The sequence below is a fragment of the Mchenga conophoros genome, linkage group LG19, assembly GCF_057382185.1.
Source record: "Mchenga conophoros isolate Kocher_MC1m ecotype Shallow Benthic linkage group LG19, M_conophoros_male_GT1.1, whole genome shotgun sequence".
Classification (NCBI taxonomy): Eukaryota; Metazoa; Chordata; class Actinopteri; order Cichliformes; family Cichlidae; genus Mchenga; species Mchenga conophoros.
The window spans coordinates 28,487,796-28,505,337 of record NC_140544.1 but is presented as its reverse complement, the minus strand read 5'-3'; the positions used below and the strand labels follow the sequence as shown (position 1 = coordinate 28,505,337).

The window sequence follows — 17,542 nt, the reverse complement described above, 5'->3', positions numbered from 1 at the left end:
TTCTGCTCGTGCTCTCATTGTAAAAGTTTACCTCCTCTGTGCTTCGTTTTCGTCCGAGGAGGGCCCATTTTGGCGCTGCACGACTGGGCCTGAAAGACACAAAATAAGAGGAAAAAAAAGCAATTAAACCACAGAAATAATCAGCTTCTATGCGTGTACACGTAAGCCCTTATTACTGTTTTATTCATCTCCAACACTTTCCCCTTTGTGCTGAATATCACCCCTTATAGCACCACATACCAAACACTCGTTTGTGACCGCACCGACAGAAAAAAAAGCAAAGACAGCTTCAAAAATGTTCAACATTTCTCAGTTCAACAGGGAGTTTTTTTCATATTGAGACAAACCACATAAAAAAGGACTCAAATGACAGAAAACAGTTAAGTAGTGTGCTCAGGGAGAGAAGCTGAATAAACAGATAGCAACAGCATCATGTGAGGCACTGCCCTGGAGGCCTGCAAGCTGTTTATAATTGCTGAACAAGTTGCCAGCCACAGAAATTTCAACTGTGAAACACGAGAGAAAAGAACTGAAACAAGTGGAACAAACAGAAACCCGACAGAAAAATCTAAAAAATACTGCATATAGTGCAAAACAGCAAAATTCATTTAGTAAAATACATCTAATCTCTCTTGTTAGTAGCTGGTTTTGGATAATCAACATCAGCCACATGATCATCTCAGTTTAGCACTTTTGCTTGTTGACCAACTACAGACAGACCGAAGGAGTCAGCACCTCATTCTGGAGCAGCTATTAACGGGGGGAGCGCTTATCACATATCACCAGAATACCAGTCATTAAACTTCAACGCCCACCGTGACATCAAGATCACCGACGGGTGATATTTCCGTTCGCTGCGTCTGGAGGATGTGGGGCAGCAGGCGGGGTGATGGGGGCGGTCAACACTGGGCACAGTCGCAGCTTGAGACGCTCAGTCTGGATCATTTCCCCCACGCCGTTACATCAGCAGCAGCAGCCTGAACCATTATTACGAGGCAGGATGAAGCCACGTTTTCATGTTGTTTACTCAAATTCTGACCACACCATCCGAATCCTCCAACAGATATCAAGACTCATCAGACCAGACAACAGTTTTCCTTCTGTTGTGCAGTGGAAAACACGTACAAATTGTAGCCTCACTTTTCTGCTCTTAGCTGATGGGAGTGGGCTGCTGTAGCCTGTCTGCTTCAAGGTGTTGTGCTTTCAGAATCTTCTGCATACTTTGGTTGTAACAAATGGTTATTTGAGTTACTGTCACCTTCTTAATAGGTCAAAGCAGTCTAACCATTTTCCTCTGACCTCTGGCAACAACACTGCTCAATAGTTTCTCTTTTCAACATCCTTCACCTGCATGACATAATGCTGACTAAATTTCTGCTTTAACGAGCAGCTGAACAGGTGTACCTGTCGAACTGGTACAGTGAGAATACTCGGGCGCAATGCCGAGAAAGAAATTTAAATCCAGGGCTCACTTGTCAGTTACCACAAGCTACAATTCATGCTGACAAATTGAAAACGGTTTGGTTTTCGATTCTTTTAATGGCTCTTTAGCTTTAACCATACGCACAGAAGACAGAAGCGACAGAAGACTTGAACGTGTCTTTGACGCTCCCATAAATTCAGCTCGTTATCTCGTGGTAATTATTAACTTTCCTTCATGCACATGCTAACATCTACAGCATGTATTACTTTTAAAGTGATACTTCAGGGACTCAATCGTGAAACACGAGCCAGTTAACACAATATCAAGACTTCACAACCCTTCAACAAATAGTAACGTCGCAGATGTTAACGAGACACTCGTCAGCCTGCGCTGTGCTGTTTGTGTGTCCATGAATATGTATAAATGTGGGTTTGTTTGTATTTCTGCTGTTGACACGAAGCATCGTATATGCTTCTTCCTGTTGTCATGGTGAGGGCAAGGGAAGAACATGGAGCCCCGGGGGAGGATGGGACCTGATCATGCTTGTAGACATTTTACTGGAGCTAAGGAGCCCACTGACTGTGTGTACATTAGATGTGATGATAAAAACAAAGAAGCAGCTCTTCCTCCCCCTCCCTTCCATTAACACACACACACACACACACACACACAGATAACACATTACAAACAACAGCTACCATAGACGTAGGCACGAGGTGACAAAAACAGACAAATGGATACACAATGCTTTCTATCACCACAAATAAATTACTTTAAGTATTATGTAAATATGACTCTGATTTGTACTTTCCACTAAGCTGTCAGTTTAGATAACCTGCCTCATTTACTCAAGTAGAAACTACCATGAATTCATCACAGAGTGTAATGAGATTCTGCTTCTCCTTTCCCGATGTGTGCAACAACTCAGGTAGACTTCATAGCCTCATTATGGCTGACAGTGCAAATGTATGATACTTTTACTGCTTGTAATCACAGACTGTGAGTGTCTGGACAGATCGTCAGCCGTCTGGCCGGTAAGCTACAACCATCACTACAACCAGTGATGTAAAATAGCTCCTTAAATGCATTGCTCAGTAAAAAAGAGAACACTTGATTATCACAATATGACAGAAGGTCAGTCAAAGCAGTATGCTTGGTTAGCAAACACTAACCATTGTGAATTCATTCACCTGCTTTTGGTGCAAATGAAATTGACAGCAGGTGCACTGAAGAGAAAGCAACAAGAAGACCCCGAAAAAGGGAAATGTTTTACAGGTGGTAGCCACAGACCATTGCTCTCTCTTTACTCCTCGTGACAGTACCTGCAGCCCATTCATGTGGCACCGATAATCCACCTGCTTCAGGATGCTGTCACAGGAAGGTCTGCTGTGTCTCCTAGGTTAGTCTCAAGTGTGTCTGTTACACAAGGCGAGCTGGACAAGGCCAGAGAAGGGTATCAACGCAGCAGCAGGACCTGTATCTGCTTCTTTGTGAGAGAAGGATCACTGCCAGAACCCTAATAAATGACCTCCATCGGGCTATGTGCAGATTTCTCACCAAACTGCTCTAATCGGACTCCATGAGGGTGACACAAGGCCCCCACATCTTTAGTGGGAAATGTGCTCATAACCCGGTGCTGTCCACTCTACAGCCCTGCCCAGCTCTCCTCATATAATGGGATCTACTTCACAATCTCGAGACTGTGCTGGAAGACACAGCAAGCCTTCCTAGCAGCCATCCTGGGGGCAGAGGGCTGGTAGGAAGCCCCTGCCACCTAAATGGGTTGCAGGTCTGATGCTACCAGCAGTGACAAGGTCACAAACAAAAAGCAAGACTAGAGAAAAATCAGTGAGGCAGGATAAAGAGAGAGCATTGGTCTGTGGCTAAACCACTCTATTTCGTTGTTCCTTTCATTTGCACCAGAGCAGGCCAAAAGGATTCACAATGTTTTTTTTCCTTCCTAACTGAGCAGATTGAAATCCCTGCAGTTTAACTGAGTGTACCCATAATTCTTTTTGTTTGCTTAAAAGACAAAGTGCTGATAGATCAACTAAAAGCCCTGCAATAAAAACACTACTCAAGTAAATGTAGCATTTTATTGGTGTACCTGGTCAATGTGTAACAACTTTTTCTTGAGTGTGGTAACTTAGCGCAGGTTCACAGCAGACCTTCAAAGGGAAAGAAAGACAAATCTAGGGTTCTGACAATGATTAGCTGGAAATCTGTATCTTGAAATTTCCTTTCATGTAAAATACTGGACACACCTGTGAGTCTCAGGAGGTATTTAGAGAAGAGCAGAGTGGAGAATCTAACAAATGGCAGACAAAGAAAGATCTGAAAATGAACTGAACTGAATGTGTTGGATGTTTAACATGGAATGTAATGTAGAGGAAGTACAAGGATGTAAAAACACTGAAACAAAGCTGAAGTTGCTCAATATTAGACCAAAGTGCACACATTTCACCACTGAAGGGAACACAATGCACAATTACCTTCATAACCAAACGATTCCTATCAAAAGAAATGGTGAATATTTAACTTCCCTCCATGTTTCCAACAGTCTCAGACGATCAAAGATATCCATAACTGCTGGATGATTTAATCAGTCATGCATGTATGGCACTTACTGAGGATGATGATGGCTGAAGAAACCTGCCTGAGGACTCCAGGTGAAACCTCTGGAGTGATCATGGTGGGAAACTTTCCACAGCCTACCAGCGATCAGTACTGCGTGACACTAGAGTGTCAGTGTGGAAGCTTAGCACAAACAGCGTTGTCGAGTAGGAACAGATATGTGTCCCAGGAGCAGAAATGCCTTGCATGTTGAGGCCCATGATCCCACATCGAAATGCACCCAAAAAAAGGAGAGCTGCCACATGAGCATGACGGGGTACGACATTCAGGCTCCCTATGAGATATTTTAGCCACCAATGGGGGGTGGGTCACAAGGGTGGGATGGGATGACACCGCAGTTAAACACTCACAGATATTCTCTCTCAGTATCTCCACAGTATCTCTGCACAGACACTCACACACACATACACACACACAGAGCTTATAAGTAGCTTGTAACCAGAGATACTCAGGAGCTATTTAGTAAACCAGAGATAAGTGTGAGGTTAGTGTCAAATTCAGTTCAGGCCTAAACTGAATTTAGGCCTGAACTGAATTTATTCAGTTAGCTGTACAAAGAACTAAAATATCCTGATCTCTTTTTTGTCATTTTCTAAAAAAAAACATTGAAAAATCTCAAATTTCAGGCAGCCACCAACAGCCCTTTCATGTTGTTATTTTTACCTCTGCTGAGGAGATCATGCGATCAATTTTTTTTGTTTTCTTTTCTATGCATTTTCGTTTGTCTCTTGAAAGGTCAAGGGTGGATCTGCATGAAACCTGAAGTTACGGTTGGCACCACTCAAAGCAATACATTTTTTTGGAGTCAGAACAGAAACGGGATCTGAATCCTTAAATCTCTAGAATGGTTCTGTGCACAAATACATATAATAAAAAATATTAATCCAGGGACTCAATTCATGCCTGCTGTTTGGCTTACCGTTGAGCCTGTACCTGCAGTACATACATTTAACCAGCAGGGTGTAGTAGAGCTTAGCATAGCAGTTAGACCTCTGAGGGTGTAACGGCTTTATTATCAGCCATACATACTTTCTTGCTATATTCATGTATTGTGTCTTAAACCAGCTCATGCTGTCTGTGCAAATCTTTCCCCGAATGAGCAAGTACCCATACTGAAGAACACCCAGGTAATGAAAACAAGCTGAAAACAACCTGGATCATTTCATTGCAGTAACCTGACATTCTTTTCAGATAAAAATAGATGTAAATTGATCACAGATGAACAACTGAAGACAGCTGCCTGAAGTACGACCCAAAATCCTCCTGAAGTTCCACTTAAAACATTAAAGTTCTCCAACACCAACAGCTAACAGCTCAGAAGCTTTCATCTCCCGTTTCACTGCGGAGAGAGGAACGATTTAATTTGAATCAAGCATTCGGAAAATGTCCTTAGCCTGCCAGGAAGTGAAACGCAAAAGCAGAATGCCTGTTTCTAATGAGAAATCTGAATGATAAAAAGGTAACTGAGTGAATGCTTAAATAGCTAGAAAAAGGAGCAACAGTGATCAAGAACATGTGCTTATTCCATTACTGACAAATGCTCACCTCCGCTGTCAGGTGAGCTGAGGACGTTGAGGGCGAACAACATGGCGTTGGAGAAGGTGGTGGCCTCCTCCTTACTGGCAAAGTTCAGCCCGTAGACCTGCCGGGCATCACGCCACTGATGGAAGGTCGGGGTGGCCTGATTGTACTTCAGGCCCTTCACTATGGAATAGTTGATCACCACCTTTGTTGGAAGAAAGAAAAGAATCGGTGTACGTGAATGTGATCATCTAAGACAGGAACTCAATATTTGCCAATTAGTTCTGCCAAGGTTAGAATTTATTATTGTTAAAGTAGATGTATTATTCTAATTTTCACATCCATATGTTTTATTAATGACTCTCCTGACATACTTTTACAAGACTCAGAGTTCAATTTATTTATCTTATACTGAGCTTTCAGTTCATCCTGGCTGAAAAAGCTATATCCATTTAGGGGAACCCTCCTTTCAGCAGACAGTGGATGAGGCTGCTGTGCTCACAGGAATTACTTGCATACCTGATGAGCATAATATTAATCAGTGACATGCTGAACATATATATGAGCTGTCCAGAAAAATCCTTAAATAAATACATGTCTACCTGCTTTTTATGAAGGCAGTAAGCTCTGCTAACATTATAAAGAAGTTCATCCTAACTGGAATAGCTAGATTTTTGATTATTATGCTAAAGGTCATAGCAGGTAGACCCAGGCAATGAACCTTATTCATACAAGATATAAGTACTTGGAAAAAATTTATAACTGTAGTTATAGCAACAGCAATAAAACCTCTTATGATGAACATCCTAAATATGCTATTACGACGACGGCTTCTGTCTGTAACATGATCGACAGCCATCAGACTCAATGTTAGCAGTTCATCAGAGGATGAGGCCTATTCTGAAATGTTTAGCAGGAATTCAGCTGCGTAGATTAAATGATTTTATTAATGTCACAGTTTTTGTTTCAAACCTATGTTGGGCTCCGACTTGTCTCTCTAATGAAACTATAAACAAATACAGAGGTAAAAACTTGTTTGTTAAAGATTTCAGGTTGTTTTTGTCTCATTTGGGGGATTAATGATCTTTATTTTGTCCACATTTTCTTCTTTTAAATCATTTTAGTGATGATCTGTCTGAGTAAACTGAAAGCATTAAACAAAGTCCTTCTAGACTTGTAATGCTGAACGCACCCAGCAGCAGCAGCTCCGTACTGCATATTCTGTGTAAAGTGTGCAGCACAATCTCCGAAATATCATCTATCTAAAGAACTGAAGAATTCCTGCTTTTAAACGGTCTGATAATAATCTGAGTGCCTTTAACAAGATCATGTATCTTGTACATTTTATTCCAGATCAAATGATAGATGATGAACAAACTGTCTCTGTTCAGATCATGTTGTATTTCACTCTATACTGCACACTTGTGGTCAAACTACAGAAAAACAAGCTTACAGGGACTTGAAGATCAAAGCTTATAACGATTAAATTAAGATACAGCTGAAAATACATATGATATTGAAGATACACGGTGAAATGTGTTAAAAAAACACCCCTACTTAATAAATATTCTTGCAGGCTTAACTATTCTAAAAAAAAGGGGAATAAACATGTGTTTATAAGGGACAGGGTTTAGCATAGTATTTAGTATGTAGACTGTAGCAATGATTTATTGATTGCTCTTATTAAGAACCTTATAAAAACTATTTAACTGCATCTTTATGATGAATATGAATATGCAGACCCGTGAGCAGGGAAGATTTTTTTGTAGCTGAAGCTTCCTGGTTTATAGTTTATTTGTAGTCACGTCTGAGCAGGTATGCCTCAGCCGGCCATTAAACTAGTCCACGTGCAGAGCAAAAGAGGGATTACATTTTCTGAAATGCAATCTATAAACCATGAGCTATTATCTTGCATGCGTATGACACAATAACAACTGCATGAAGATAAACGAAATCAGCAGTCTGAACCATATAAAACTAAAGAACCATTAAAACAGGAGTGAAAACACAAATCCAGTCATGAATATCAGCAGTGTTTCTTTGCAGCAACTGAATGGATTTACGCATGTAAACATGGTCGAGACGACCTGATGAAGTTAAAATCGAGCATCAGAATGAAGGAAAAAGTTGGCTTAAGTGATTTTCAATGTGGTCTGGTGTCAGATAGTCTGAGTATCTCAGAAACTGTTCATCTGCTGGAATTTCAGATTGGTCCAAAAAGACAAAAACATCCAGTGAGCAGCAGTTTAGTTATTGATGCCAGACGTCAGAGGATAATGACCAGGCGGCTTTGAGTTGATGGTTGGCAACAGAAACTCAAATAACTACTTGTTACAATCAGTAAGTATCAGTGCAGAAGACCATCTCTGAATGTCCAGCATTTTGATGCTTGAAGCAGATGTTCTACAGCATCCACACCAGGTGCCACTAATGCCAGCTAACAAAAGGAAACTGAGGCTACATCTTGAGATGCCGTTTGAGTTCTCTCTACTTCCACAGTCACCAGATCTACATCCAACAGAGTGCTTCTGGGATGTGCTGGACATAATCAACATGCACCAGACAAGTCTCCAGGACTGTGTGATGCTATCATGTCTTTGTCAAGCAACATCTGTGTCTCCAGATGTGAGAGTTGCTGAATAAAAAATTAAGAATTAAGCCAGTTCTTAAGGTTAGAGGAAGTCCAACTCAGGACTAGCAAAGCGTACCTAATAAAGTAGCTGGTGAGTGTATAATTGGAAATCCTCTCTGTTTTAGTGATACAGTAAATTATAAAAATAATAGTAATCTACAACCTTATATGGAAATAGAAAAATCAATAGATTTGTATTTATACTGAATTGTCACTAACACTATCCAGCGAAACATCCACTCGTCATGCGACGTGCGCTGCTGGTTGCTTGTGACTCTCACCTGCTGGTCCTGCAGTTTAACGCCCACCACTCTGAAGGTGTTGTTGGCAGTATTGTGGTAGATGTTGATTCGGCTGAAGCCCTGTTGCCCAGGCTTGATGGGCACCCATTTCTTACTGGCATCATCGTAGACCATCACAGAGGCCCGCGCCTGGCAGATACTCTGTTCACTGGTATAGAAGAAGGGGAGAGGGAACACAAGATCAGAAGGTCTGGTAAACATCCTAGAAAAAGTGCTTCGTTTCACTCTTTATACTGTCAGCGTTGACCTTAAAAGCAAATATAACGGCAGTCAATAAAATAAAACCAGTGAAACAGATTTAGTGTGTAATTTTCTGGTGAGCCGAGGGCCACTGGGACTGGCGAGCCACACCTTTTTTCAGTCACCACTTAAGGAGGAACATTTTGCCACTGTAGGAATCTGACAGCTTATATATGTGCCGTGCATGTGCTGAGTAAAGGACGGGTTGCTGTTTTTAAAATCTATAAACAAGACCTCAAACTAAAACTAAACTCTGGAAAATTCCCCTTTTCCTTGTGGCCTTTACTGTGGTGCAGTTTCATAAAAAAACAAAACAGGCATCGATGCAGAAGGGTGTGTGTGAGTGTGTGTGGCGTGCTGGCTAATGACACACTGTGTTAAAAACATGTGTTTGATCAGCACACATGTTGCCAGCTACAGGCACCCTTGGTAAGAAGCTAATGAAAAGTCAGAGGACACACGGCTACCAGTGAGCATTAAATAACCGTGTTCACAACCACAGAACTGCAAAGAAATTACTTCAGTGTAGAGATGCATTTGGCCACTGACTGATGTGGCTTACACAAGTCACATCACAAAATTATCAGTTACAGCGGACGCAGCTTTGTAAAAGTTTAACTCGTTTTTTTGCGTGTGGCGACCGCCTTGACTTTAGCAGCACGCGCTCCTAAAAGTGAACTCATGCTGCTGAAGCCACAGCGTGGAAGCACATGTGAGAAGGTGGCGAGGAAAAGAACAGGTGACAACTTCAAGTTCCTGAAATTTCCACTTTCAGCACCTCAGAGATTGACACTCTCTGGACGTTAGACACATTAGCAGCCTGAAGGTGTGAGGGCCGGAGAAAGAAAACGAACAAAGCGCTGGTTGTGTGCACATTGCCTTAAACTCTGCAACAGTTTGTGAAAAATAACATAGAGCATAACAAAACTTCCCACACTGAAGGAGTGGATTAGCTGGCAAAAATATTCAGAAACAGATTACAAATCACAGAATTCATTCCAGCTTTAACAATATAGGAAATCAGCAAACTCCTCACATTTCACAGGGAGGTACCATAGACTATATTTATAAGAGGCCTCTCATTGCACCTGGGACTGAAAAGTGACGCCTTCATCCGGTACAAGGGGCGGCTATAGCTATAAAAGAAATCAAGACTGTACAGAAGTCTATGGGAAAATGACCCTATTTCTTATTTGATTTATGACCTGAGCAAAAATCAGTTTACCATCTCAATTGTTCATTTCAACTAAATGAAATATAAAGTTCATTTGGTAAACCATATGGGCAACCATATCACCTCAGTTGTACGGAAGGCCCAACAGCGCCTCTACTACCTGAGGAGACTGCGGAGCGCACACATTCCCAGATCTCTGATGTTGAACTTCTACAACTGTGCCATCAGCAGCGTTCTGACGTATGGATTTCTAGTGTGGTTCCCCAGCTGCACCAAGGCCGATCAGCAAGCACTCCAGCGGGTGGTGAAAGAAGCTGGCAGAATTATTGGAACAAGTCTGCCAGAGATCAGTAATATCTTCCCCACTCGCTGTCTGAGGAGGGTGCACAGTATCCTGCGGGACCAACATCACCCTGCGCGCCACCTTTTCCATCTGCTGCCCTCAGGGAGAAGGTACAGGTCTATACAGGCCAGAACATCCAGACTGGCCAACAGCCTGTATCCACAGGCTGTGAGGCTCCTGAACTCTCTGCCCCCCTCTCACGGACAATAACCATATCCAACTTCTTAATAGCAATGAACTGGTCTGCATTGGTGCATCATATCTTTATTCTCTTCCCCCTCCTGCCCCCCCCCCCCCTCTTTCTTAAATAGATAACTATCATATCTGATATCATATCTCACAGTACAATAATATTGAATGGGTTGCATTGTATTTTGTCATGTTTCTCAGGTCTTTGTCTGAATTTCTACGAACATTATTGCTAAGGATTGTCTTATTGCATTGGAGTCACACTGGGTTAAATATGTACACTTGGGTTTTAAGGGGTATTTATTATTTTCTTCTTTTTTTTTGGGTTGTATGGAAGCCCCAAACGCAATTTCATTGTTCTTGACAATGACAATAAATAAATAAATACTAAATACTAAAATATGGCCTCAGTCAGAAGAACACATACAACAAAAAGGGCATGGTACGCTTTAAGGAGCGGTTCCTATTGCATGACCTTTTTCTCTGTTAGATTAGATATTTAGTGTGTAAGTCTGTTGTGTCCATCTTTTATATACAGTCTATGTCCTCTCGTCCTTTGGTTGGCAAGTGGATCAATTGGCAATAATGTCAAGGTTCTCAGCAGCTGACACAGCTGCTCTCTTATGCTTGCACAATTAAAGGCTGTGAATTATTCAGGGCGTGCCGGTCCCATTTGTCCTTTCAAAAATGGATAAATGAACAAACTGTAGCTGCCTTTAGGTTTACAGTTTGGATATGGTTTTAATATAGAATATATAATTCAATATGAATATAGTCAACTGAGACTTTCAAATGACTGAAAAGACAAAAAAATGCATGCAAAATTGCAGAGAGAATATTTAAAAGTGCCACTGAACTTATTATATGCCACCTTGTTACAGACAGAACAATTTACTAAAATTAAATGATCAATAAAAATAACAGACGGCTAAGATAAGTTAAGATAAGATAAGATAACCTTTATTAGTCCCACACGTGGGAAATTTGTTTTGTCACAGCAGGAAGTGGACAGTGCAAAAGTTATGAGGCAAAAATTAGAATACAGGAGATGTGAAAAGAAGGTTGGTTTGCACAGAATTTATTAGGAGCCACGATTTGCTGCAAAGGCTCTGAGGACATCAGCGCTGAAATGCCACCGTATGAGACCCTTCTCTGACATCCTTTCCTTCAACGTGCCGCTCTGCAGGAGGAAGACAGCATGACACCTGAGAGACCCCCCGGTGCAGCACTAACATGTTCGGTCTCAGCCGGCTTCCTCTTACTTTCCTGCAATCAGCTGCTCTCTGGTTCCCTTGTGGTTGTTTTAACAGCCTCACAAAAAAGTCAGCGATGATGAGATAGCAGCATTTTCTATTGGATTCACCCATGCAGTAAATTCCTATATTATTCAGAAAATGTAAGTCAGACAAGGAAGTGATGTTTTCTGATAAAGACGTTGTAAAATAAGAAATGTTATTAGTGGTATAAAATAACCTGCTGTCAAAATGTTTTCCGATCCCTTCGAAACCACTTATCTGGGAATGTCAAAATAAAAGCACCGCTCTGACACATGACAGCTGTGTCGAGTGCATCATTTTTGGGTAAAAATGTCTGAACAAAGTGAGCAGCACATCGCAGCGCTCCTAAGGGAGGAGACTTTAAAACTCGCTTGACAGACGGACTCCCACGGTTACAACCTCCCTCTCTCTGTCAAGTATCCATCTCTCCCCACTGCACAACTGCTGTTGAGCTAACCGGCAGCAATATCACCATGTGAGAGTAAAAAGCAAGACAAAAGTGAGCGCTGATGCCTGGAAAATGGTTACACAATAAAAAAAAATCTCTGTCTGGGGACAAACAGGAACTTCAAAATGAAACAGGAAATTCAGGCGGGCAGACGGAAATATGAAGTCCCCTGAAAATAGCACAAATCTGAAACACAAAGCAATCCGCTGCAGGAAAGAATTGCAAGTTTTATCAGACAAAATTAAAACCCCTGAATAACACCGATCATGCCATTGCACTGCAATGATATGCTGGAAAAATCAGGAGTCCTGGCAACTGAGTGAATGTTATTTAGGAATGAAAACACACAAACTCCCACGATCCAAATCTGATCAAGCATGTGTTGAAAATACTGAAGACTTAACCCACAACCAAGTGGACCAAAAGGCTCCCATGTTTATGACCTGATGGGTCAGAGCTGTTTTGGTGGCACGATGAGGGCCGTACAGTATTGGGCAGGTTGATCTGTGTATTTGATAGGTATGATTCATCCTTAACCTCCACATTTCTTGGCATCTAAAATAGATACAAACACATTGCTTCTGCTTAGCCAAGCTTAGAGTTAAAATCAACTTATAATCTAGCAATGCAAAACGATGCGGGACAAGTACAAACGGCCTCTAAATACGTTTAACGGACCCTCTAATCACATAACAGACACTTCTCTCCACTTCAGAGATCTGACAGACCACCGCAGTCCCAGTGGGGCAGATCAGGGCGGGGAAAAGGGAGGCGGCTGCATCTCTGCGATGGATCTTCTTACAAAAACAGACCCTATTTCTGGAGCAGTTTGTGCCAGAGGTTGGATGGTTTCAGTTCTCCTCAACAAGTTAAAAAAAAATATGTCCGTCTTGTCTAGTTGATCCTTAGACATTGCATGTTACTCAATCAACACATCATGTGATATAAAGCAAAAAAAGGGAAAAACAGGAGGACTGTAGGAGTATAAAAGTGTGAATTAGGACCATAACACAGGAGCTCTCACCAATTTCGATAGTGTGCCAAATGCTTCTGTGTGTGATCTACTATTTGGGGGTGCTGGAGTATAGATCATATGGCAAGGAACAAGAGAGAAAAGAAAATAGGTAGAGCATGAGGATAGTAGATGCTCATATTAAAAATGCTCAGTTTCAAAGAACGCAACAATACAAACTGTGCAAATGATGCCGGTGAACTGAAAGCAGAGGCTTCAAACCTCTCTATGCGCTTGCTTTCAGGCAGTTTGTATTTCCAGTTAAGAATCCGCATGATGTGAAAGCGAGGAGATATCTTTAATATGATCATCTTAGGCATAAAACTCTGGCTATGAACCCAGCAATCTGTTGTTTAAGCCTTCTGAAATCCAGAGGCATCAAGTCAGAAGAAAGCGAGCTTGAAGTGGGAGGAGGAGAGGACAGCAGATGAACTGAGGTGCAGAATTAAGGCCCAGTGTAATAAAAATAGGTAGTCTAAGAATAAGAATACAAATCTGTAAATTAGAATGATAGCTCACCTTAAAAAAGAAAGTGAACTGGTTGATTTTCAGGCAGAAAGCAAAGATGACTGAGTAAGAGATGACACACAGGAGAGGCTGTGACTATGTGTTTGTGACGAAAGGCGATATGGCATAATCTGAAAAAGGTCAGCTGTGGCTAAATATCAAAATCAGTGACATTAAAATTAACATGTTGAATCAAACTGATGTTCAAGGTTGTACAGAGGACAGCGGAATATTGAGGTTTATACTTAATCAATTCTTAACACTATTTTTGAACAGGCCTACCACCCCCATTTATGGTCCCAAGCTGTGGGTAGTGACCAAATGAATAAGACTGCAGATATAAGTAGCTGAAAATAGGTAGACACTTTGCAGGTGTGATAATAAAGCTAGGCTAAGACTAAACAATACGAAGAGTAGCTTAAAAAACTGCATGAATAATTGCAATTGGGCTGGCAGTAGCATGTTATAACGCAGGAGCCAGGCTCATTTTATGTAACTGAGACAGCCAACATAGACCAGAAAGTTCTTCTGTGAAAGACTGATTTTTTTGGCACATTTCTGTGACATACATTACGGCTGCAGCAGGCTTTTTTGTTTATATAGCAGTCTGCTTTTAAAATGTCACATCTGCACTTTATTTATGTGCCATGTTAAAATGTAAAAGACAGAAATCGTTGAGCTGTGTAGAGCTCAGAGGACATGCAGAGTAAGGTAATATTTCACTATGGCCTCATCATTACAAGTGACCTTTTACATGCATGCTAAATTAAAAGTATTGATTATGGCTAATGAAAGCGATTTCATCAAAGTGCAGAAAGCTTGCATGAACTATAGTGCATTGATCATTTGGGCAGTTTCAGACTCCAGGCCACTCTTATGTTCTTTATTGACTACATCTTATATCTTTAAAGTGCATAATTCATCTCATGAATAGAAAAAGAAATACATGTGTTTTTTACATTATATTGACAGGCTAATGAGACCTGCATTCAGCAGAAAGCAGTTCTATAAGCCTGTACATTCATGTTTTATTTAATATACAATCAATAGTAGAGCAGGGCGATATGGCCAAAAATATTTATCACGATATATATTTGAAAATTTGCGATAACGATATAACCGACGATATAATTGATGCGAGACAAAATACAACTCCACAACATTACTAGCGCAAAAAGACAACCTTCCATTTATTTTCACTTAAACAAGAAGCTGGTTTTTATGTACATTAAAGCTTTATAAAAATGTAACAGTGCAAATGCAAATTCCTTGCTGAAAGTTTAACCAAAAGGCATTTCCAGTAGAAATGGGCTGACATATCCTGAGCATAACCATGTATAATATCCACTGAAGTTAAAAATAGGTGCTTTGCAACATTAAACTGCAGTGTGCAGTACGCATTTTTCGGACCATAAGGTGCACGGGATTATAAGGCACATTAAGCGAAACAAAGCAGTCAGATAAATCAAACTTTATTAAACTCATTCTTCTTGCTTCCTCCACTTCTGTACCATTGATTCATTAATGTTGAATTCTCTGGCAGCTGCTCTATTCCCATGTTGCTGCAGTATATTAATGACTAACCTCGTATTGTGGATGGATTATCTCAGTTGTTCTCCTGACTGAAGTTTGGTCCGTTTACAGCATCCTGCCATGCGATTGCATTTGTCTCTAACCATGAAGAACCTTCACGTTAACTTTTATAAGTGGAAAAGTGTTAGTGTTCGTCCTCCAGCTTCACTGTTTATGTTATGCTAACATAGCTGTGTCGCTAGCGATCACGTAGCACATCATTATATACCAGCTAGCCCAACTTCAGTAACCCTACAAACGTCGCTGCTGTTTAGTTTCCTGTCTTCATTTATGTTGGAAGTGATAGCAGAGCTGTACGTTTGATTTTTTTCAGAAATCTCTCAGTCAGAACATGCAATATCATGTTTAGGTAACTAGCGAAACTAGCGAGCTAACTTCCGCTAGCTTCCTGCTAACTTCTAACTCCGTTAAATGTAATAACTTTTGTTTTCATGGATGCCTGGAAGTTAAACTTTATAGTTACACCTGGTAAAGCAGCAATGCTGACCGTTAAAGATGAAAGAATTTAGACAGTTTTTAACTCTAAGTGATGCTGCAGTGTTGTTTGACCTGAAGATACGGAGTTTAGGACCCAGATTACTCCCAGATTTAAGAGCATCTTAGTCCGACAAATATGACAATAACAACGGCCGCTTGCATGTTCTGCAAAAAAATGTGCTTTGTTGTGTATCTGATGGACAAACACCAAACCAGTTCCACATCAGGAAGTTGCACCATTTTTACAAACCAATTCTGGTTCATCTGTTTCACTCAACAATCGGCCATGTGCGTATGAAAACAAAGGCACTGCGCATGCGCGTTTTACTCCCATTCTATCGCGATATTTCATTTTCCTATCGTTGCCTAACATTATACCGGTATTACCGTGAACGGTATAATATGGCCCAGCCCTAATCAATAGCCTCTAAACTGGCTCCACCTGTTGAACTGCTTGTTAACACAAATATCTAATCAGCCAATCACATGGCAGGAACTCAAAGCATTTAGGCATGTAGACATGTGAAAATGACCCACTGCTAAAGTTCAAACTTAACATCAGAATGTGGAAAAAAGGTGATTTAGGTAAGTGTTGGGGTCAGACGTGCTGGTGAGTATTTCAAAAACTGCTGATATGTTTGCACAACCTTTTAACGAATCGTCTAAAAAAAAAGACAAAATATCCACAGTTCTCTGGGCAAAAATCAAAAGAGAGTGGCCAGATTACTTTGGTCTGATAGGAAGGCAATAGTAAGTAGTAGGTATGCAGAAGAGCATCTCTCAATGCACATAGAAGCACTATGGCAGCAGACGACCACACCAGGTGCTACTCCTGTCAGAAAGAACAGCAAAAGGGAGGCTACAATTTGTATGCTGTTTTGACTGGACAGCACAATACTGGAAAATATTGCCTGAACTGATGAGTCTCGATTTCTGCTTGAGCAATCAGATAGCAATGTCAGAATTTGGTGTAAATAACATGAAAGCATGCATTCATCCTTCTTTGTATCAATGGCTGCTTACAATTGGAAGTCACAAATGATGATGACACTTTAAGGCCTCCGTAGCCACCAGATCTCAATCCAACAGACCATCTTTGGGATGTGGTCGAACAGGAGATTGGATCATGAATGTGCAGCCAACAAATCTGCAGCAACTGTGTGCAAAATATGGACCAGCATCTCTGAGAAATGTTTCCAGCAACTGTTGAATCTATACCATAAAGAACTGAAGCAGTTCTGAAGGCGAGCGGCAGTCCAATCCAGGACTTCCTAGTTGTAACTAATAAAGTGGCTGGTGTATTTGTATTGGTGCAGAGGAAACAAGTACTCTGAATATTCAAGTTCTTTCCTGGAAAAAGTGGATGCGATTTCCCCAATAGATCCCATCTGAGCGTTGCACCTTGTTTTTTCTGGAATAAGTAGGCTAAAGCTGAATAATAAATCCACCCCAAAGGCAGCCCGAGTGCGGTGAGAAGAAAAAGTAGCAGAAGAGAACAGTGGCAGTGATTGAAAAGAAATAAAAGAAGAACAGAGAAAGCTATGAAGGCTTCTGGTGCACTGAAGCCTTCCTCATGTCAAATAAAGCCTCATAGGCGAGCGGTAAAAATGAGGCCACATTCCCAGGCTTCTGAATTAAGCAAAGCACTTCCCTGCACACATGGTTAGACATATGTGCCTGCCTCACCCTACCCTCCTCCACACAAATCCTATATTATACAATTTGAGTGTTTCCCCTCAGAGATCAGTTATTTTCAGAAATGACTCCTCA

The 17,542-nt window shown here is 41.1% G+C and overlaps 1 protein-coding gene across 5 annotated transcripts in view; it reads right to left on the bottom strand.

Annotated features, from left to right (window-relative positions):
- evla (Enah/Vasp-like a) overlaps positions 1–17,542 on the bottom strand; it is a 41,114-nt gene that overhangs the window by 8,387 nt on the left and 15,185 nt on the right. For 4 of the 5 annotated variants that reach the window (XM_085257246.1, XM_085257245.1, XM_085257244.1 and 1 more), the window contains exons 2-4: positions 8,492–8,660; positions 5,603–5,783; positions 32–89 (exon numbers count right to left, since the gene is read on the bottom strand). In XM_085257246.1, the coding sequence (XP_085113372.1) occupies positions 32–89; positions 5,603–5,783; positions 8,492–8,660 (408 nt within the window). Of the gene's footprint in view, positions 1–31; positions 90–4,050; positions 4,530–5,602; positions 5,784–8,491; positions 8,661–17,542 lie in introns of those variants that run through there. The other variant, XM_085257247.1, reaches the window with a different exon arrangement.